We start from the raw sequence: 22889 nt of genomic DNA on the forward strand, positions 1-22889 counted from the left end.
TCTTCAGCATGTCTCCAAGGACTGAAGTTTCTGTACCTCCTTTTTAAATTCTTTCATCTTTTTTCTGGTTAAATGCTTGACTATCTTTGGGTTTAATAATTACTGTGTTCCACTGGTAGCACTTGGTGTCTGACAAAGCGCCATTTAGCCACCATCAGTCATCCTGCGTTGGGACTCGCATTTCAAGTCTCCTGTCACGGTAGCTAGCCTGGGGGAGGTGACATCAGGTTGGCTTCCTGCGTTTTAGCCTTCAGGTGGCTTTTCAGAGGCTCATGAAGTGATAAGCTCTTCAGTTTCTAACCGAAGACTGACTCCCCCAAGAGAGAATTGACACTGTTGAATTACTCAGGACTGGAAAGTTCCTTCTCTGTCAAATCTTGGGCATGGAACAGGACTCTTGCCACCTTTCGTATGGTTAGTGTTGATCCTTGGAAAGGAATCCAAAATAAAGACCTTCTAGGTACAGAAAGTGGTATCCTCTGGAGTTGTGGGCAAGAGGGTGTCTCCATTGACCACAGCTTTGGCTGAAGGCATTAAGGAGGATTCATCAGCTGCTTGGTAGCATGTCAGTTAACAATTTTGATGTAACTGTCAGTTTTAGGTATACAAGAAGGGGTACTTAACTAATTATGACATCAGTTGCTTTAAAGTACTTGCTCTAGGTTTGAGGAAAGACTAGTATTTCTAAGCCAGGGATTTCTTTTTATCTAGTGTAATCATTATTAGTGAGCACCTACTGATTTGACTGAGAATTTCAGGGCCTAAATTTAAATAGGCCCTGTTTAAGTTTGCTATCAGCTGAGACTAAGGAAGGGTAAAAAAAAGTATGGAGTCTATGACTTCTAGGCTATTCCCTGGGTTGCATGAAAACCTTTTCACAGCCATTTTATTTCAAGATGGAGGAATTGAACCTCACATTAACTCAAAAAAATTATATACCGGGGGTGCCAAAAAAATGTATACAAGTAGAGACGTTGCTCAGCGTTGCTCAAACAGTAGTTCGCCGTAATCAGAAGTGTCTGGACGCTGATGGTAACCACTTTGAGCACCTCTTGTAATTTCAGAAGTCAAATGTGACTTGTATTCATCTTTTGTTATCGGTATAGATTATTACAATTTTAATAGTTTTTTTCCTTTCTTAAAATGTATATACATTTTTTTTGGCACCCTCTGTATATATATTTATTATGGGAACATTTTACATAGAAAGAATAGTATAATGAACCATTATACATATATACCCATTATCCAGCTTTACCAGTTGGATCACCAACCAGTCTTTCTGCTTTACCTCTGTCCACTTCATCCTCCCATTATTTTGAAGCATATCCCAAGCATCATAAAATTTTGTCTGTAAATATTTTCAGTATGTAGCTGTAAAATACAAAGACTCCCATCGCTAAAATAAGTATAATGTCAGTGCTACACCCTTCCAAATCAATATAACTCCACAACGTCTTTGACTATTCAGTATTCACATTTCCTGTATTAAAAATAAATATACAAATATATAAATATTTGGTCAAATCCAAACAAGATCCACATGTTGCAATTAGTTGTTTGGCCTTTAAGTCATTTATTATTTATAGGTCCTCTTCCCCTATTTTTGTTGCAGAAACTGAATATTTGTTCTATGCAATTTTTTGCAGTCTGAATTCTGCTGATTATATTCCTCTGTTCTCTGTCTTTCCTATAAATTGGTGATTTAGAGGTTTAATCATATTTAGGTTTGGTTTTTAATTAAAAATATTTTTTATTCTTATAACATACAATTAAACATTTAAAAAAAACTTACCCATCTCTCAGCCCCCTCCACTTTGGCAACCATCAGCTTGTTCCCTATATCTATGGGCCTTTTTCTGTTTATTCAATTGTTTTTGTTTTTAGATTCCCCATACATGATTTTTTTTTTTAAAACAAGACTACTTAATAGATGGTGTGTTATTCTGTTCCATTTTCTTTCCTCTTTTTTGATATACCTTTGTGTACTTACAAACATTTGCAGTTTTTGTTTTAGTGGTTGCCTTTATACTGGTACCTTTATATAACACCCTTGGTTTGCTCTTTCTGGGGGGACTATTTTCTGTTGGTTTCCTACTATGAGTAACATTGAAATTAGCTAGTAGCCTGTTCTTTCCTCTCCCTTTTCTCCCCCTAGCTTGGGATTTGGAGTAATATCCTTTTACTCCTAATTACTATCTATAAGGCAATCAGAGAGCATATTCTACTTTTCAGATACATACTCCTCGCTCCTCTAATTTTTTCTGATAGCTGTACTAAAAGTAATTTGTCAGAATATGTAGCAATCACATACTCTACTATCTCCTTTGTTGCCACTATTTAGTCTTACCGTGTTTCCCTGAAAATAAGACCTAGCCAGACAATCAGCTCTAACGCGTCTTTTGGAGCAAAAATTAATATAACACCCGGTATTATATTTATGTTATATTATATTATATTATATTATACCCAGGTCTTATATTATAGTAAAATAAGACCAGGTCTTATATTAATTTTTGCTTCGAAAGACGCATTTAGAGCTGGTTGTCCAGCTAGGTCTTATTTTGGGGGAACATTATAGTTCTAACAAGTACATATATATTTAATGCTTGCCACTAATCCTTATGTCCTGTCTTTCTTGACATTTTGGTTTTCTGAAACTCATCCTCTACTAGATGCACAGAAAGCACTCATGGGAAGTATTTCCTGAATTGTATGTTCACAGCAGCTTGTCTGTAGCCTCTATTGTTGGAATTCACATTGGCTGATATGTGAATCATTGGGCCATCTTTTCTTTGCTCTAGTATCTTTAATATTTAACTGTATTGTCTTTGCCATAAAGTGTGGTCAAAGTCTGCTGACAATCTATTTTCCCTCACGTTTAAGTTGGTATGTTTGCCCAGATACCCAAAGGAATGTTGTTTTTTTTTTTACCTTTATTCTTTAAAGTCTGGTAGTTTTATAGTGTTGGCTGCTCTTGGTTGAATTTTCTAGGGACACAATCTGCCTTTAATATATAGTTTTCAATTGTTCTTTTTTTTTTTCTAGTAAACTTTTCTTGTAGTATAGCTTTTGCTATTCTATTCTTCTTTGTTGGCTTTAGGAACTCCCATTACGTGTGTATTAGATCTTCTTTGCCATCTTTTATAGTGATCAGTTTCTCTCAAATCCTTCTAATGCCTTCATATTTTGTGTGAATTTAAAAATTTTCCATCTTTGAGTTCTTTTAAGACACTATTCGTTTTATGTGCTCTTGGTTTCTTTTTATTTACCCTTCATTTATAAAATGATTTTTTTCTAATTCTTCATTCTTTACCTCCATTTTCAAGTCTTCACTTTCTCCAATCGACTCACTTCTGAGTTTTTAAAATTCTGATTTATGCTGTTCTTACATAGCTTCTTTTATTTATTGTCTTTTAGCTCATTTAAAAATAGTTAGGTTATAATTTTCATTTGTTTTCTGTCTTTCTGGAATGACAGGGAAATCATTCTGTTCCTTTTTTTTTTCTTTAAATAACTATTTGGAATTTAACTGTGACTCTTTTCTTTGCTTACTGTGAGTTTTCCTATATTTTCAGTAGGGCCAGTATAGCATTTCTAGCTTCACAGTCCTAGAATACCCACTCACATTATTTTCATGAAGTGGTAAAAAAATATGGACTCTACTTTTCTACATCCTAAGATCTTACTTTTTTTGGTCTCCATTGCCACCCTTCACCCATCCGAACCTTCCCTTTCCTTTGCCCCTATTTTGCTCATTTTGGATTCATGCCCAGCAGTTTCTCCACAGTACGGGGTTTTGTCCTAGTTTGTTAGTTTATAGGGATCAGACCTCCCAAACCCCAGAACATTCCAACACATTAGACGTACATGGGTCACAATCCCCTCTGCACTCACTAGTGAAACTGGAGTCCTCTGCCAGTTTCTGTGGGTCTTCTCAGAATGCCCTTTGAGTGCTCCAGGGAGTCCCGAATGGCACTTCTTGAAGCTGGTGGTAGTTTGTTTTCCCATCTCCTCACATCTAGGGTTAATGGGGGTACCTTATCACTTGGTTTTGGTGTAGACGTTCTCCTTTTTGGTTCTGCTTCTATTTGTCTAGGGGTAGGCTGGACAGACGCAATAATTGTTCTGTCACCATCTCAGCTCTCACTATCTTGCCAGAATCTATATGGAATTTTTAACGTAAAATTTGGTAAACTTTGAGTTTCTTGGGACCAAAGTAGCAATCTTGACATGTTAAATCATTGGTTGCTACCTTTAAAAATATTTTTCTGCCAAAATAAGTTACTGAAAATGTGTGTAGAGAGAAAAGTTAGTGGTTGCAGACTATCTGAAAACTGGAATTGAACACCTGATGGCCTACCTAGTATTAGCTTTTTTAAGCTGATTATTTGTGACAAAATTTAATGGTTAAAATCATCTGAATACCAGGAAGTTCATATCTGAACTATTGTTTCTGAGGAAAATGTATAAAAAGTGACATGACAGACGTTTGCTATTGTTTGGTGTGATATTCTTTCAGTTCCGAAAGATAGAATGCTATTTTGTAGGGCAAAAGCTTTAAACTTCACTTAACACTTTGAATACCATCTAATAAAGATAAAATCATTACTTAATTAAGTGCATTTTTTCTCTTTCAACTCCCCCCCTGTGAAAAATTTACATATCTCTAATTATAGTGATTTGAAAAAAAAAGCTGCCAGGGCTTGACATAATATTAATTTAGATTTTCAAAAATACTAAATTTCCTTCCTTCAACTTGAGTTTCCTCCAGTTGGCCATTAATTTAAATTACCATACTAAGAGATTGCAATATTAAAATTGGCCCTTTTCTCCTCTGCTTTTAGAGATAGCCATTATTCTGAAGCCATGTAAGGAAGACATAAAACTTTCTCAATGGACATATTGGAAACTTTTTTTTTAAATTCTGGAAAATAGAGCAAGATCGTTTCAGACATTTCCTCTTGTTTTCTACAAAGAGATTGAGAAGAAATCATTTCAAACATGGAGCTGGTCATTAAGAATTCTTTACTAAAGGGGGAAGCAGGCTTAATGTATTTCTAAGTGAATGTCACCCAAGAAAAATTAAGGGAAAAGTGAACACTCATTAAGCAAATTGACCAGTAAGTGTTCTGATGAATGTTGCAACAAATTTGAATAAACTAATTTTGTCCATTAGTGTGCTTTTAGACCAATGTGATTGTTTTGGTCTAATTATTTTTTATTTTGTTTATTCAAATGTGGGATGGCTACAGAATTAACTGTTGCTGCAATGATCTGATTAGCAATTTAGGAAATTGGTGAATGGTACCGGACTACTCACTAAGAAATGTCTGGTGTGTGATAAGGCTATGTGCACAAACACAATCTAGCAGAAGCCTGCCTGTGCTTTTTTCTCTGTATCTCACCTACTGCAAGTGGGAGCTTCCGAGCCGCTCACTGGCTTAGCATGGGCTGTGGATGTGGGCTCTGGGCCCTTAGATGCAGTGCACCAGATTGAGATCTGGTGTGTTGCAGAAGTTGTCTTTGCCACCCGGTGTCATCATTCTGGAGTCCTGTCGCTTGACTGGTGAATCCTGCAACATTTCCCACTTTTAAAGCTTGGGGATTCGAGAAATCTGTGCCCGAGTGGCTGCCAAAGCTTGTCAGGAGGACCCAGTGTGAGGCCGATTTCTAGGTGTAAAAGCCAGGCAGATTCGCTCGCTCAAGAAAATCTGTTTTTGCAGGTTTCCTTTGAGTTCCAAGATACAGATACTGGTAACATGTTGTTGTTGTTGTTGTTACTGCACTAATGCCATGGGTTTCTTCTGGTAGCTGCCTGTCTTGTGAGAGAGGGCAGTAACTGGTTCTGCCAGTGGGGGCCTGGACCTGCAGCAGCAGCAGGGTCACCGGGACTTGTCAGAAATGCATTCTCCCACCCCATCCCAGACCTACTGAAATCGGACACTCTGGGCCCAGCGACCCATTTTAACAAGGGCTCCAGGTGATTCTGGTACAGGCTAAAGTTTGAGAACCACTGATCTAGAGTGTAAAAAGTTGAGGGCTTTGTCACAGCATTGGGCTGTGATAGTGAAAAACTTAAAGCTCCTGTGGTCTCTTGAGTGTCAGACGAGGGTGCAATTTTCAGTTCTCCTTCTGTTGCACTAAAAAGATAGATATGAGTTTCAGTTAGTCCAGACAGGAAAACAGACAATTGCAGTACCGTGGGACAGTGCTTCAGTAGAGGCTGCAAGGGGACTTCAGAAAACGTGCATATGCATGGGAGAGGGGACAGGAAGGGAAGGACAAATATGATCTTTCAGAGGCTTCAGTGCTTTGAAAGTTTGTGCATTCGTGGCCTCCAGCGTCTCCTTTTGATCTCTGTTTTGCACACAGTACCTGCCTCAGCCTTTGTCCTGAGTGCTTTCTTACTCTTTAAAGGTGTTTCTGCTCCTTCCAGCACTGCCAGGGGCACCAGTTTCCTCCTGGTCTCTTAGTGCACTGCTGATCCCAGCTCACATGTTTCCTTTGCAATCCCTTTTGACCCCCAGGGTAGGTCAGGTCAGCTCTCATTTTACAGTGTACTTCTTTATACTCATCACATTGTAATTATATAATTGTATGATTATTAGTTTATTGCTCAATGGTGGAGCTAAATATAAATTCCCTGTGGGGGAGAGACCTTGCCTTGTTCACTACTGCCCAAGGGCCCAGAAGGTAGCAAGCATTCAGGAAATACTTTTAGATGAATGAATGAATGAATGAATGAATGAAGGGTGGGGGGGAAGTTTCATCTTTGTCCTTAGTCTTGGGGCTGGTTAATGGATGCAATTTTGATACAGGTATCACCTGATGAGTTTTATTTACGTAAGCAGTTGCCACCACCATGTAATCCTACCACTGAAGGTGAGTCCCTTGTACAGTGGCAGTAGAACCTCATAACTTGGCTCTGTTTTGGGGTCTGGCTTCTGGGACAACCAAGAGAAGTTTGTGAGTATTACTATTCCAAGGATATGGGAAAGGAGAAAAATCCTGTGATCTTGGAGATGTTCATAATACATGGGCCAAAAGCCAGCAGCCAGAGTCGTCCAGGTGGCACCTGGGCAGTTGTCCCCTCCCCCCACAGGGCTTCCAAGGAGAGTTGCCTGCTTTGCTCACACAGTTGATGTTGCGGCACCATATTTCTTCCCTCCCACTTCCAAATCTATTTCATAGAAGAGCAGAGATGCATTCTTTTGCTTTATTTTAGTCAGTTTGTCTTGACTTGGATAAAGCTAGGGTTTTGCATTCCTACTCTACATGGAATTAGCCTCCCAGAGGCAACAGCTTCTAGTTGGGGGTGGGTCTCAAGACACCACCGTGTTTCCCTGAGAATAAGACCTCGCCGGACCATCAGCTCTAATGCGTCTTTTGGAGCAAAAATTAATATAAGACCCGGTCTTATTTTACTATAACATAAGACCAAGTCTTTATAATATAATATAATACAATATAATATAATTAATATAATATAATATCTTATTTTCGGGGAAACACGGTAAGTAAACCTTGCTGATGTTTAATAGAAGAATTGCCAATAGCACACGTATATAATTTATAAGACTATATATATTGCAACTGAGGGCTCAGATTTTTTTTTTTAAAGATAGGGATTTTAAGGCCTAGAGGGTAAAGATGCTGACATGTTTATGAGAATCTTGCTTTTAATAGAGGAATTGATAATTTGATTAATTTGTAAATTAGTTGATTATTGTTTCTCTCTTTTTTTTAATATTTGAGGTTCAACATACTCTCTTCTACCTATTGTAAGCTCCTGTTAGATTAAGTAGGTGTAATAAACACAGTGAGTTTTGGAACAAAAGACATACACACAATTTCCCACTCATTGTCAGAACAGCTGTAATCTGCTGAGTTGTCTGAGGAGTGCTGATAGTATGAATGGCTATAATTTTGTGTTTTGGTGCTTATGTCTTTTATTTTATTTATCTTTATTAGACACCATTTTCCTTCATACCTGCAATTCATTCCACATCCCCTCTTTCCTCCCCCTGCCTTCCTGCCCATTCCTGGTTCTCAGAGTGGCTCCAATACTTTTCTCTGGTACTCTGGTATCTTATTGCTGAAAAGCATAGTAATTACAGCAGTCGTAGAACAGGACCATTAATTGACTAGAAGGTACATAAAGGATTTAGAGATGGTGTACGAATCCTGAAGTATTTTACTCCCAATTTATAGATGTCAAAACTGAGGTTAAGTAATTTCCCCAAAGTCTCACATAGCTTGGATTGGAATCCATGGTTTTCTGGCTCCAAACTCCACACCTATTTTCATTATATTCCTATTGCTTCAGAAGCACCATCATTACCAGTTCTTTGAACTTGCTTCTAGACTTTAAAATATTGTTGAATAAAGTTACTAAAGTTGCAAGATTAGCACAAAGAACTCCAGGATACCCTTCACCTAGACTCCCGATTGTTAACATTTTGCCACATTTACTTTGTCCGTATATATACATATTATTTTTACTGAGCCATTTTGAAAGTAAATTGCTAACATGTCCCCCCTGAAGACCCATCTCAAGGAGACTCAGCCTTGTATCTTAAGAGAACATTGAGGCCAACTGGAGTCATTTCTTTCTTTTGCCCTCTACCCGAGTATGGTGTTCCCCCCTTTCCTCTAGGGATGGGCTCTCCCTCCAGGGAGCGATACTGAGCTTCTTGCTTTTTTCCTCAATCTTAGACCCAGTCCTTTAAATTCAACTCAGATCCTAAAACTCATTCATTGCCTTCCTGGAAATTGTGTGGAAACCTCTTCTGGGCCAAGGAAACACAAAGGCAAATAAAAAGGGTCGTCCTGTATGTTTCTACCTATCTGAAAAGAGGGGAGAAAGGGGACTTGCCTTAGTTTGTTGTCCAGAGCTGCAGTTACACTGTTTTGTCCCTGCTAATTCAAGTCTGTCTGCAAGACAGTTGTCAATGCTGGTAACATTTTCTCTGGCAACTTCCTTAGATAAAATCCCTTTTTGTATTATTATTAATACTTTTGATTTTACTTCCTTTGGTCTAAACCACCCTATAGCTATAAAATGACATTTTGAAAGTGGAAACAAGGGGGAAAAAAATGGCCTGTCTGCTCTGTATATGGAATGGAGGGGAAGGTGCAATTTCCCTTATCTGACAGGTCCATTAAAACCAGGATTTAGAGTATATTCTCTAGTAAAATGTATTGATTTACCCATTATGGTGAGAATTAGCTTAACTATCTGTTTAAGCCAAGTATAATTCCTAGCATTTTTCAGAGCTAGGAAATCAGAGAGGCGTTTCAGAAGTGTAGATCACATTTGAAGACAGGGTTTAAAAAAAAATGCCTCAGGCAAACAACCCAAATGTCAGGATGAATGGATAAACAAAAATGGGGTATACATACATACAACGGAGTATTATTCAACTTTAAAGAGGAAATGCTGACACATACATGCCACAGCAGAGATGATTCTTGGAAATATTATTCTGAATTAACTAAGGGAGACACAAAAGGACAAATATTGTATGGTTCCACTTATACAAGATAGCTAAAGTAATCAAATTCAGAGACAGCAAGTAGAATGGTGGTTGCCAGGGGCTGGGGGTGGTGGCAGCGGTGGTGATAGAATGGGGAGTCATTGTTGAATGGGCATAGGGTTACACGTTGGGATGATAAGAAAGTTCTGGAAATGGATGGTGGTGATGGTTGCACACCATTTATGAATGTACTTAATGCCACCCAACTGTACAATGAATACTGGTTAAAATGCCAGACTTTATGTTACGTATATTTTACCTCATGAAAAAAAAATTAATGCTCAGTGACATATATATTTGCGTGTGTGTGTGTGTGTGTGTGTGTGTGTGTGTGTGTAAATGTTGACCAGTCAGTCCCTAACTTTATTGGTATTTCATTTGAGGTCATTAGAATGAGATGCTGTAGAATTAGAACTAGAGCTTATGGCGTCACTTGTTTTTACTTCTTAAAGTTTTCGTTTGCTACTAGTACAACCTCATTTCCCCTCCTGAGTCTGGGAATTGGCATTTTGAGGGATTCTCCGTATCCTGGTAGGAGGAAATGGTAGGGTGATTACTATTGGAGTGTCCAGGACAAAGGTAGCGTGAAGGCAGTTTACGCCTGACAGGTCCTTCTGCAACGCCTCGTGAGCATCTGGCTATAGCTCTTGTCTTTGAGCGTGCAGCCAGGACGGTCTGCTTGGAGAGGGGGGGAGTCATGCACATGCAGGGCCCTTCTTCGGTGCTTGGTAGGTAGGTGGGTCTCAGGGTGAAGCTGGCCTTTGAACTGCATGGCGGACCTTGGCCATGCTCTTCTTGCCCCATTCCTTTTTACTTTGTTCTTCGGTCCTTCTGTACATTAAGGAAATGAATGTGAAAGAAGTCAAGAGCTTCCTACCCTCTACCCCCAACTTCACAGATGGTGAGGGTCTTTTGGTGTTTATTGTTTATTTGAATTCAAATCCTTAGTGCTTCTTATCTGGTTCAGATTTCAGTAAATGCTTTCCAGAACTCAAAACACAGAAACCTACATGTTTACAACAGGAGTCGTACTGGGTTATTGGGAAAAACCCACTGGAAATGAGAAAGTTCCTCTTTTCTGCTGCAGGGATGGATCCTGATATATTGTGCTTGTCAAATCCAGACCTTATCTGACTCCCCAAAGACCGACTTCATAATGGCGGAGAAAGGTTTCCAGTTTGTACGTATCTTGGGCAGAGATCAAAAGGGGAAGTCCTGCTTCCTCAAACATTGGGTTCTATTTTTTTTTTAGGATGCACGAGCAGGAAAATATTAAGTAGCCCCATGAAGCCTTTGCTGCTGGTGATGTGTGCATATCTAGAAGAAATTTTGCAAAATAATAAGCTGAGAAGGGTCCTCCTTTCAGTGTCGAATGATGCATCTATCTCCATGCTTATTGTTCACTTTCTAAGATGTAAGAGCCAGGGATCAAATTCCCTGTTTAGGCCCTATTATAATTCTATGTTCAAAGAGGAGTTTAAAAACAAATAGGTGATTAGTTACATTTATTTCATAAGAGAATCACTGCTATTCATTCTTGCCATAAATAGCTGAGTACTTCTTATGTCCAGTCACTGGATCTCTATAAGGGGCCTTTTTTATCCTGACCCTTTTGTGGCCTAAATATTTGATTAGAGATCCTAGGATCTTAGATCTTTTGATAGCTTTTGATAGCCTCTTTAGTTTTATAGAAAGAGAAGCTCAGGCCTAGGGAATCTAAGGGACTTGCCCAAGATTTAGAATCTAGAACTTCTCTATGCCCTCATTGTTACATTTTTCCCCCCGACATCCTTCACTAGCTGCTTAAAAGCAAAAACATGCAGTTATATATTTTATCTAAAACGTGCACCTATTAAATATCTTAGCAGACACCAAACAATCCCTAATTTTGTTTATCTCCTCCACCCTGAGAAAAGCTTTGACAGATGTCATATCTTTAAAAGGCATTTATTGGAAGCTTGAACTTGCCAAGTCCTCTTAGTAAGTTTCCTTAGAACTTGTAACGTCTTCTTGATCTTGGGTGTGCTTTTCAAAAGGCAAAGCCTCTCGAGGGTGTCTTCTCTTGCCACCAGATGGCATGCTTGTGAATCGGGCACCAGTGGGAGGAAGAGTTGAGGCAGTGACTATAGTGAAGCTCTAGTTCGGGCAGTGTGGAGGGATCTGAGTGGGGAAATGCTTTCGAGCAGGAACAAGGTCTGTGTGGCTTGTCCAGGGATCACCGTGACAGCCAGAAAAGTGGCAAATGCAAATGTTACAGGAAAGGTATGATCCTCACAGGTGATTTATTAGCACTGGGTTTGTCCACGTGGTTACGGCAGAAGGGAGAGGGGCTGAGCTGGCCCCCAGGAGGAAACCACTCTCAGTAGCAGAGGCAGGAAGGGCCCAAACCACAGGTGAATCCACCCAGGCTGAAAACCCACAGAAAGGTGAGTGGGCAAGAAGGTTGGAGTGGGGGTGACACAGCCTGACCCTGCCTCCACCGGAGAAGGCACTTCCATTTATGGTGAGACATTCCTTTCTAGCACCAGAGCACCTGGTGAACCACTCTTCCTTGGATATTCGTGGGAAATGGGGGCCCCTCTTTTGTGCCACTGGTACCTTCCTGAAAAGAGAAGGTCCGAAGAAAGTGGAGCTTAAAAATGCTGTTTTTGCCCTGCCGTTGGTCCCTTTGAGCCCGAATGGGTTCAGACACCTTATAGCCACATTCATTAGCCCCCAAAGTCAGGCTGCAGTCGCCTAGGAGCCTCTGCCAGGTCTGCTTAGCAGCCTTGTCTGCTAGTCACGTCTCTCTGTCCCTGCCTCCCATTCTTTCCTTTTTTATTGTTCTCCCAGGCTGCCGGCCTCTGCCCAACTCTTGATCTGAGCCCCTGTGAGCACCCGTGTCTTCCATTCTGCCATGAGCCACTGCCTCCCCTGCTCACTGACTCCAAGAGTCCTCCTCCTCCTCCCTCCGACTGGCCCCGAGGTTGCTGTCCCCCAAGAGCACATGCAGTCAAGCTCCTCTTTTCCCACATCTCATGGCCGCAATACCATCAGAGATTCTGCTCTGTTTGGCATGGAGTGGGGCTGGGAGGTTGGTGCTTTGCAACCAGGGTTGCAAATGAGTGATGTCAGGTACATGAGTCAATCCCTCCTCACTACTGTCAGCGGCCAGTCTCATGTGCTGAAGACGTTGGCGCTGGTTCTCTGTCCATTTCTGGATCCCTGCCTGCTGCCGCATCTTCAGAGATTCTGTTGACCATCTAGAAGGCCCTTGGTACCATCTAGTCTGGGATTTCCTGGTTCTTCTTTACCAATCAAGTCCTTGCCATCTCTACCCTGCTCCAGCCATCTTGGGCCTTGCCATCTCCTTCTCTGCTCCTTTATTCTTTGTACTCCCTATTCCCTCCCTCGATGCCTTCATGGACACCCTTTGTCATCGTCTCCAGCCACCCCCTGTGTGCTGGTGAGTCTGCCTGTGGCCCTGAGTCTGCCTGTGGCCCGACACACACATCTCCCTCCCTCCCCCAGTGTTCAGGACTTTCCAGCTGCTATCACTAGTCCAAAAGCCTCTACGTTAATTTTTCCTCCTTCAGCCTGTTGGCATCCCACCTCCCCATCACAAAATAGGGGTGTCTTCTCTCCTTTCTCTTGCCTCCTCACTGTCCAGATCCAGCTTATCCGGGGCCCCTTACTCACCCAGTAAACACTTATTTATCTCTTTCCTCGGTCCCCACCACCTCTGGCTTATGTTGTCATCAGCTCTTGTCTGGATCTAGTTGTCCCAACTGTCTTGTCTCTAGTTCTGTTCTGTCAGTACTCTCCTTCACTGTTCCCAAAGGGGTCCCCCAAAACGCACATCAACAGCTCTCCATCAGGGTAGGCTCACCCTTTGAACCACGGCAGAGGAAGTGCTTCGATGGTCCCCAGTCCCTCTCTGGCATCACATCTGGATGCTGTAGCGATGCTGAATGATGCTGTGACTCCTCAGCACGCACCTTACCAGTTCTGTGATATTTGCTCTTGTGGTCCCCCATCTAATAGACCTTTTCCCCCCTCTACCCTGCAGTTTCACCAGGTCACACACGTTCTTTAATGTAAGCCCTAGGGTTCCTTTCCTGTCCCCTCTTGTACGCCACGTCTGTTTCCCTTTTTGCCTACCCTTGCTTCATTGCGGGATAATTATCTGTGTGACTTTCTTCCCCACTGGGCTGGGAGGCCCTGCTCTGTATTCCTGATCCCCAGCTCTACCCGGGCCAAATAGTAGGAGCTCAGTTACCGTTCCATCAATGCAGACATGTTTCAAAAGTGCCTGCTTTGTTACTGAGCCATTTCTTTGTCACTAATGACTAACACTCCAGCTTTTATTTCTCTGTCTTTTGGGTCCCTTCTGTCAATTAGTTCATAGTCTTTCGACCAACATTGAAAGATGTTTAAGGAGCTGCTTTTAAAAACAAAAAACACTATGCTGCAGTGAGGTCTTTGTTATGCTGTGGTCTTTAAACCGACTTTCAAATAGCTGATCACCCTACAATGGTACACTGTAATTGCTTAAAACTGTGAACTGCCTCAAATAGTGAAACAGATTTTGTATAATCACTAAATATCCTGTACCTAAAGTAGTTCCAAGACCTGGAATACCGATAGAAAATTTCTTTCCTTTTTAAACGCTAAATACAAATTTGCATTGTACCAAGGAATTGTTTTTTCAGGCCCCAGACACAGAAGTATTGTAGTGGAAGACGTAACATTAAAAGACAATGAGGAAATCATGTCAGGTGCTTATTATTTACCCTTATATCTAAATTTGAGTAGATTTTAACAATGAATTCTACCCAGATAAGTACTTGAATCTTTGTATTGCAAGGTTAAAGGTATATCTCAACTCTCTCTTACTCAGAATAGCAGAATTATGAATCCGGATTCCTGTGATCCATTTAAGACTGTTCTGAAACTTGTCCATGGAGGTGCTTTTAAAGGTTGGAGGTAGTAGGGATTTGGGTGGTGCGTAGTTGTAAGGTAGTGCAATTTCTTTGAAAGCTCATGGTTTTTTGCCTCCTGAAAAATGCATTTACTTTCTATTTTGCAATCCATAAAAGAATGTTTAAAATGATTTGTCACCTAACTAGATCACAGAGACACGATGTCCCAAATTATCTTCCCCTTTCCTGAATCCCACATTTCATATATGTAGTCATTCCTCCACTGTACACTTATTAAGCATGTTCTGTATTCTTGGGGTGCTGTGAGGCTTTGAGGCTCGAGATGGATGGATACAGACCTTGCTTTGGATTCTGAGAGCTTACGGTTTGGAGTTGGGGTGGGGTGTGGTCCTTCCAGGATGAGCTTTCCCTGAATCTCCGTACACCTTCACACTCTGAGAACTTTGCCTTTGCCTCTCCCTTCTTTGATTACACATACGAACACAGTACAAGCAAACACACAAAGCCTGTCTGGCTCAGCTCTCACGGCCCCTCCCCCTGGAGCTCCTTATGGTCCTTTCAGGCAGAATAACAGCTACTTCCTTTGAGTCCTGGGACATATTTTTCACCTTTCAATATTTTTATTTCATTTGCATTGGATTTGTCTCCTATATAAGGCTGAGTCCCCCATCAGTGTCTAGTTCACTACCATCGTGATAACGATGCAATAGATGCCTGTTGAAACAGAAGACTTTTTAATGGTTATGTGGTCTCATTGCAGTAGAATGGGGGCAGGAGCCGTCCTGGGATCCTCCATTGCATGGCTTACTTCATTTTGTGGGTAATCCAGAGTAGATTTGCAGTCTCCCTGCCACTGGGCAGAAGCATTTTGAGTGGCTTTCACTGAGATCATACACCTCCCCCCTCTCCCCAGCTTTATTCTATTTCCAGTATCATCTATTTGCTTTTAAATCCTCTTGGGTGTTGTGGGCAATTACTAGGATCCTTCCATCTTGCTTTTCATCCAGTTTGTTCCCATGGGGATATAAAAGTATGTCAGAAACAGTAGGATATACAAATCATTAGCTTTTTTATTACAAATTGTGGTTAAACAGTATATGAACCCAAGAGTACTCGAACTACAATGGAGTTTTTAGCTTTGTCTTACTCAAAATTCTTCTTGCCCTACTTCCCCATAACTATAGTAAGTTTTCTTCCTACTGGGTTTTCTATGTGGGTTTTCTTCCCCGCCATTATTTTGCCTGGTTCCTTATGTTTGTCTCCAAAGAAGAAAAAGTTTTGAAATGACTTCCTTACTTTTAACCTAAGCTGTAAATCCAGTTTTTGCCTCTGTAGACATTTGTGAAGGGCGTGAAGACCGTGGGATCGTTGAGATTCTAGATTGCAGTAACGCTTGACATGGTCCAACCACCACTGCAGGTAATTGGGGAGCATCTCGTGCTCAAGCAGGTCTCTCCCATGTACACAGGTCTTTGAGACCCTTCTACAGTAGAAGTGCAGTCTGGGCTCTCAGTTAGTCTTTTAATGGACAGATCACAACAAACACAGGGATACCTCGAATATTTTTGCTTACGAAAAAGAGAGATGGACAGTCGCATTCTTTTTGATGGAGAATCAAAACCTTTTCTTTGAGTTCTGGTTGACTTTGAGCTTGGTTTGACTGATGGGAGTTCTCAGGGGAGTTCTGAGCTGCCGACCTCACCCTACACCACACCCCAAGTGCAAGGTCTGCAATTTCTAATTTCAGGTTCCTTAAATGAAGTGCTTATGAAAAACAGTGGGAATGCAGAATCTCCCCTTGTGTTTGTGAACTGGAGGCCCTACCCCAATCCTGTAATGTTTTATCAACCTTTAATTAACGGTAGTCTGTTTTTTTTTAACTTGAGCCACCCCTTTCATGTATTTCTAAGTTATCAGAGAATCAATAGATTTCCCCAATACACTTATATTTCATCTATTTTCATAACATGGACTTTATATATAATACAGTATCAAATCAAGCTTCCGTAAACCGATTTGAGAATCAAACATAATGATTTAGATGGTGTGAGTAGAATAGCAAAGATCTATGAGAGAAGAACCTACAAGCCTTGAGCACTCAGTCTCCTGGGTTGTAGGAGCCAGTGCAGTTTAAAACTTCTAGGTTATTCAGCCTAGAGGGTTGAAAGAGCTTCTGCTGGGGAGTGGGGGTGCCTAGTTAGCTCAATTGGTTAGAGCATGGTGCTACATAATAATACCAAGATTGCCGATTCGATCCCCGCATGGGCCACTGTGAGCTGTGCCCTCCTTAAAAAAAAAAAAAAAAAAAAAAAAAAAGCTTCTGCTAGGAATGCCTGCTTTGTATCAGGTGCTAGAGATACGGGAATGAAGATGCTACGCATACCTCCAGTTACAACTGTGTGGCGTCGTCAAAATAATGACAATTTTTTTTAAATGACATGATTTAAAAAAAAAGTTATGGGGCTCACAGGAGCTAATATGGGAATAAGAGTGGTCAGGTGAGAAAGAGCCAGGTTGGCTGAGAAAGTTTGAGCCTTGGGCCTTGAAGAATTGTTGATTTTTTTATTTTTAGTATTTTTTTATTATGAGAAAATACACATAATATAAAAAGTACAATTTTAAGTGTCCTATTCAGTGCTATTAAGTACATTCACAATGTTCTGCAACCATCAAAAAGAAGTTCATTTCCAGAACTTCTTTTGTCATCCCAAACAGAAACTCTGCACCCATTAAGCAATAACTCTTTAGTGCTTCTTTGCCCTAGCCCTCGGTAATTTCTACTTTATGAATTTACGTATACTAGGTACCTTATATAAGTGGAATCAAACAATATTTATCCTTTTGTGTCTGGTTTATTTCACTTAGCATAATGTTTGCAAAGTTCATTCACATTGTAGCTTATGTGGGAATTTCATTCCTTTTTATGACTGAATAATATTCTGGTGTATGTATATACCCCATATAGTTTATCCATTCATCTGTTGATGGACACTTGAGTTGTTTCCACCTTTTGACTATTGTTTCCACTATTGGTGCATAAAGCTGCTATAAATATGAATATGGGTATACAAAGTACATGTTTTTGTTCCTGCTTTCAATTCTCTTTGGGTAAGGAGGAATTTTATACTTCTGAAAGAGGTTATGGAGGGTATGTTGGCATTTATCTTGAACTCTTGTTAAAAGTCTTGCATTATTGATGGTTCATAAGCGACCCTTTCTTCCCTTATTTATGCTCTTTGAGTGCAAGGACTGTCTTCTGTTCAACACTTAGCAAGGTACCTGGGATAAATACCAGGGGTACCAAAAAAAATGTATACAGGTGGACACGTTGCTCAAGCAGCAGTTCGCCATAATCAGAAGTGTCTGGACGCTGATGGTAACCATTTTGAGCACCTCGTATAATTGGAGAAGTCAAATGTGACTTGTACTCATCTTTTGTTATCGGTATATATTGAGTATTACAATTTTAATACAGTTTTTTTTTTTAAAATGTGTATACATTTTTTTTTTTTTTTGGCACCCCCTGTATTTGCTGAATAGTTCCTGGAGTTCATAAGTTCATAGCCAAGAACCATCATTGACTAAACTATTTGGTCTCCAAAATGGCGGGTTTTGTCATATATATATATATATATATATATATATATATATATATATATATATGTATATGAGCATGGTGCTACATAATAATACCAAGATTGCCAGTTCGATCCCTGCATGGGCCACTGCGGGGTCCATATATATATTACTTTTATTGGCTCATTAATTAGCACGTGTTCAGGAAACAGAAAACAACTCTTAATATTAGTCTTACCAAACATAGTTAGGGAAGTACATTTTCTAATGCAAAGAGTCCTGATGTAAATAAAATCCAATTCAATCAACATTTGTTGAGAATCTGCTATGTACCAGACACATTTGAAAATGTGTAATTTCAGAGCAGTTTCAAAGGTCAGTTGGAATTCCTTGCTGGTATTGAATTTTAAATATAATAAATATATGCATATGTGTACACATACCTTTTAACATCTCTAGTCTTTTTTTATTGTGAGAACATTATAACAATATTCAACATCGTTTGGAATAAAGAGAATAATACACACAGTTCCTCTCTAATATAAACTCTATTTTCACTTTATAGTATGGGTTTGAGGGTTGAATTTATAAATAAAATAAGAACCCTGAATGTTTCTGGTGGTAATGATTTTTAAAAATTTTAAGAGGTTCTGTTTGTGGAATGACTGTGTCTAATAATTATTATGTGTTTTCTATATGCCCAACCACAGTTCTGAGTGCTTTACAAAACAACCTTCTGAAATAGGTGATGTTAACCATCCCTATTTTACAGATGAGGAAACTGAGGCTGAGTTGACTAGTTACTTGCCTGTAGATTACACACTTACTAAGTGGCAGAGCCAGGGTGCAAATCTAGACAGTCTTAATCCAAGAGCCAAGTTCCTACCTACTATGCGTTACTGCTTCTCTAATAGCTAGCATTTACTACAAACTGCCCAGTTCTGTGTTAAGTTCCTTGCATGTATTTACTGCATTCGATTCCCATAAGAACCCTATGAGATGAACGTATTTTTATCATCATTTTCCAGATGTGGAAACTTGGACACAGAGAGGCCGAGTGGCCTCCCTTGAGTCACACAGCTAGGCCTTGCCTACATTGGCATGGTAGGTCTCTGGAAGTCAGCAATATTTCTTCTCCTAGATTGCAATATCTATATGCTGCGTTAAGATTCACTCTTGAGAAAAATGAATTGATTGAAATATTGTAGTATAAATTCTTTAAGAATTTTTGGATTGAATTTACTGTCAGTATCACTCATATTCACTGGGAAGTTCTCCCATTTTCAAGGGGATTAAATAATTGAAATAATAGTGTCTTATCTATTGCTGTGCCCTTTTTCATTATTTAACATTCTGTATACCTTTCAAAATAATCCCAGTCACTTTATTTCCATATTCTGGCTGTTGCATTTAGATGCTGAGCCTACTGGGCACACATAGTCTCGTCTATAGCACTTCTCATGTTGTTGGTGCTTAATAACTTTTCATAATTATAATTGACCTTATTGTTATCTTCTATCAGTGCAGGCTGCTGAATATCTTCTGATCTGAGGTTTCCTTTGCATGACATGAAGAGACAATTGATGCCGTGGTTGAAAGGTGTCCAGATGAAATAAATATTTGTCTAGATAACAAACTGGAATTGAGACTGGTCATCTATATACATCTGCAGGGGACAATTGCAGCCCTTCTTTAGAGCATAACAGAAATTTCCACTCAAGTGAAATTGCACTCTTGGATTTCCTGTGGTCTCTCTGTAACCAAATTTGGGGACTTTTGTTCATTCCCTTGGATCTTATTCAGCATCTGCCTAGGACCCACCCACCTTCTCTTTGAAACCTCTGATCTGTTGTCTTCCTTGCATCTTTAGCCTCTCCTCTTCCTTTCTGGTGGTGGTCTTTTTTTTTAAAGTCTCTCTTGACTCTATTCTACACCTTCTTAACTGAAGAGCTCTCCAAGATTGGTAGTCAGTGTGTTCTTTTTCCCACAAACCCTTCCCCTTGATTAGCTGACCCCAGTCTTTTAACTTAACACATTACCGCTCTGACTCCACCATCTGAATTTCAGGTGGCAAGGTGAGAAGTCCATCTACTGCCTCTCTTGTCCCAGTTTTTTTCTGAACACTGTTCATTCCTCCCCGCCCCCAACCATCCTGAACTTGCAGAGAGTTTCCTGGTATGGCTTCCTCTTACTGCCTTTGCCTCCTACCAGCCCCTTTCTCCACCTGGTTTGATGGCTTTTACTGCTCCTTCTGCTCCTTCAGCTCAAGTCGGTTCTTGTCTCCAACCTTGCTTGTGCGTGGAGGGGGCATACGTGCTATGCACATGAGCCATTTCTTCCAGGAACCTGCAAAAGTGATTGAAAGTCCCCCAGGGAATTCTATTTTCCTTTTGCCCCAGCCCACCTCAGCCGGGGTCCTTTTCTTCTCTGTTCTTTACCTAGATCATTCATGAGTCAACCTTTTATATTTTTGATTGCACTATAGCCTATCACATTAATGTGTTTTTCCTCTGACATTATATTGCATTGTCCTCGTACTCTTTAATCTCAAATCCTTATTCTAGTTCTTATTGCTTTTGCCTCCCTGAGGCCTGCAGCTTTTCACCGAGCTCCTTGAATCTAGCTGATGATTGGTATGTCATTGTGGCATGTCACTTTCCTACTGACTCTACATGGTCTCTGTGGTACATTCTATGTAATTATACCAGATGTGCAGGGCTCTGGATGATCTGGTTTCATCCTGCTTTGCCTCCTTAGTTTTACCTCTCATGGTCTCCACAAGGGAACCTTATTTCCGTCCAGGATGGTTTCTTCAGAGCTCTCAACGCCTTGTGTACCAACTCTGTTCTCATTCTGTCTTCTCTTCTGCCTCTTCTGATATTGTCCAGATCCAGCCCATCTCTAACTTTTTCTTCGGCTTAAACCTAGATCTTGTAGTTATTTCCCACTGATTCTGACACTGGCAGTGTGTTTTTGAAGCTCTGGAGTAAGGATCATGTGTGAGTACCGTGTGTCATACCTACATGGACTTTCCCCTAGCACCTTCAATGATGCTTTTACAGATCATAAGGAAGGTCTTAATTAACGAACAGATGTTTGCATTCATGCAATAGATACATGAGTGAATGAGTGACTTGGGTGCTGTGGATTTTCTGAGGTTCAAGTTTCATATTCAGAGTCTGAAGTTTGCATCTTTAAACTGGTTTCCTGCCTAGGAAACCTGTCTGGCATTACGCTGATTAGGCTGCAACCCAACATATGCCATGATATATCTTGTGGTCTGATCTTTAAAATGCAATTTTCATTTTCTGTCTCATTGTTTGAAACTCATAAATACTTCTCCTTTTGATGAATATCACTGTATAAAGAGAACTGCATAGAAATAACTGAATTCACAAAGCTTTAAGATAAAGCCAAGCTATGTCATGGTCATTTACATGTTGCCAAAAGAGTGACAGGCCAAGAGTTGTTTTTTGTTTTGGGTTTTTTTTTTTTTTTTTGGTGTAAAATTTTGTTTCTGTTGTTTGTAAGCCAGGTGTCAGCATATAAGTACTGTTGAGGTGTCCCATGTTCAGAAAGGAAACTTGACCTAGCTGTATGTTTAACCCAGAGAAGGCCATGGTATCCAGCAGTCTTGGCTTGCACACCAAGTGTGATGCTCAGGGTTAATTGAGGGTTGCAGAAAATAACTTAATTTTGTAGATGACCGTAAGAAACTTTAAACAGAACTCTTTCTAACTATAAATAGCAGAGACGGCTTTGTCCTATTTTTATTGTAGAGTACACAGACGATGGAAATCAATATTGGAATAGAGGCTTTATTTCGCCAAGGAAAAAGATCATACTCAACACGATTCTCATTTTTCTTGGCAGGCTCTTCTCAACCATCTGTGAGTCCAGGGGAACTGTCTCCACCGTCCATCGAGCCAGCAAAATCAGAGTTAATAGTCAGTGTTGGCGACGAGATTAGGCTGTTATGCACCGATCCAGGATTTGTCAAATGGACTTTTGAGACCCTGGGTCAATTGAGTGAGAAAACGCACAATGAATGGATCATGGAGAAAGCAGAGGCCACCAATACAGGCAATTACACGTGCACCAATGAGGGCGGCTTAAGCAGTTCCATTTATGTGTTTGTTAGAGGTAAATGTTCGCTTTCTTTGATGCTGTGCAGTTAGAGAACTTAATATCGTGTTCTTATTTATGGGTGATGTGTAAATGACTAAGCCATAGATAAAATATTACTGGCTGGGTCTAGAAAGCCTAAAACAAAATTTTCTTTGTTAGTTTCTCCATCTTTTGATACATAGTGGCTTTGGGTATGATTCTAGCTGAAGGTCTGCAAGGCTGTGACATGGTTCCTAATGAGATTACAATATTGTTCGCCCATTTGTCCTGGGTCTGAGTAAACCCTGAGAATAAATTAGGTCCTTCGGGAAGGTTGCATTTTAATGCCTTGAGATCTCAGATACTCTCACTCAGTAAAAATGCTTCAGGGAGCTGACGGTCTCTAAAGACCCAAACAGACCAAGACTTCAAAAGAATTGACCCACTTTTAGGGAGTAAACTCAGAAAAATAACTCAGTCAGCAAAGTGTCCTGTATCCTTCCTAGGTTCTTGATAGATGTCAGTTGGTTCATTTAAAAAATTGTGACCTCTTAGAAACATGTGACCTCCTAGGAAAATATGATACTTGCATTTCTAGACCTCATTTCCTATGATAAATTCAGTGATTCATCTGTGTGTGTTTTTAATGTCATTGTCAAGAGGAGGTTTGCTGGGCCAGGGTTGGGTGGGGTTGGGGAGGAGTACCTTTTCGTTGATGTAAAAACTGAAGTACTTGAAGCTTAAG

The 22889-nt window shown here is 40.2% G+C and overlaps 1 protein-coding gene across 6 annotated transcripts in view; it reads left to right on the top strand.

Annotated features, from left to right (window-relative positions):
• KIT (KIT proto-oncogene, receptor tyrosine kinase) overlaps positions 1-22889 on the top strand; it is an 80345-nt gene that overhangs the window by 12587 nt on the left and 44869 nt on the right. For all 6 annotated transcript variants that reach the window (XM_033106418.1, XM_033106420.1, XM_033106419.1 and 3 more), the window contains exon 2: positions 21911-22180. In XM_033106418.1, coding sequence (XP_032962309.1) covers positions 21911-22180 — 270 coding nt within the window. The remainder of the gene's footprint in view (positions 1-21910; positions 22181-22889) is intronic.

This window comes from Rhinolophus ferrumequinum, chromosome 5 (genome assembly GCF_004115265.2).
Source record: "Rhinolophus ferrumequinum isolate MPI-CBG mRhiFer1 chromosome 5, mRhiFer1_v1.p, whole genome shotgun sequence".
Lineage (NCBI taxonomy): Eukaryota > Metazoa > Chordata > Mammalia > Chiroptera > Rhinolophidae > Rhinolophus > Rhinolophus ferrumequinum.